The 639-nt window shown below is 32.1% G+C and overlaps 1 protein-coding gene across 1 annotated transcript in view; it reads left to right on the plus strand.

The window, feature by feature from the left end:
* Positions 1-138, plus strand: part of LOC104512885 (gamma-aminobutyric acid receptor subunit alpha-1-like) — a gene marked incomplete at its 5' end in the record, with an annotated part of 25235 nt that extends 25097 nt beyond the window's left edge. The window contains 1 exon segment of the mRNA XM_010156057.1: positions 1-138. This exon segment is cut by the window's left edge and continues 27 nt beyond it. Coding sequence (XP_010154359.1) covers positions 1-138 — 138 coding nt within the window.
* Between the last annotated feature and the right edge of the window lie 501 nt (positions 139-639).

A 639-nucleotide genomic window follows, 5' to 3' on the forward strand; every position in this document is an offset into this window, starting at 1 on the left:
ACGTTTAACAGCGTCAGTAAAATTGATCGACTATCAAGAATAGCCTTCCCATTGCTTTTTGGAATCTTTAACTTAGTCTATTGGGCTACCTATTTAAACCGGGAGCCCCAGTTAAAAGCTCCAACTCCACATCAATAACCTCATTTATTCGTACAGTTCTGTTCTGTCTTTCGCTGTGGGAATTGCTTCCTGTTTTCACATACAGTAATTCCTATTTGCTTCATTGCCTCTGTCTTAAAGAAAATAAAGGTTTCTTTATTTAAAAAAGGTAAAATATATCTGTATATTTAAAAAAAAAACTGTGTGAGGGAGAGAATAATATAAGCTATATAGCTTTGAAAAGTAGAAAAAAGGGAAAGAAAGAATTGTAGAGTAATGAAAAATAAAAAAAAAAAAAGGAAACCATTTGTAGATAGCTTGGGACTAAACATCCCCAAAAAGTGTTGTATATGTACGTGAAAAAGATATTTTTATTCAAAGGATTATGAGGAGTGGGAAAATATGATGTTCCTGATGCACATACTATACCATATCATTTATTCAACCACTGTTTATAATCTTTTCAAGGATGTAAAGCTTTCCGTTTGCTGAATCCCATAAGACATATTATTTTCTTAATCCCTTTTCTCTTCGATATTC

This window comes from Eurypyga helias, unplaced genomic scaffold (genome assembly GCF_000690775.1).
Source record: "Eurypyga helias isolate BGI_N326 unplaced genomic scaffold, ASM69077v1 scaffold2060, whole genome shotgun sequence".
Lineage (NCBI taxonomy): Eukaryota > Metazoa > Chordata > Aves > Eurypygiformes > Eurypygidae > Eurypyga > Eurypyga helias.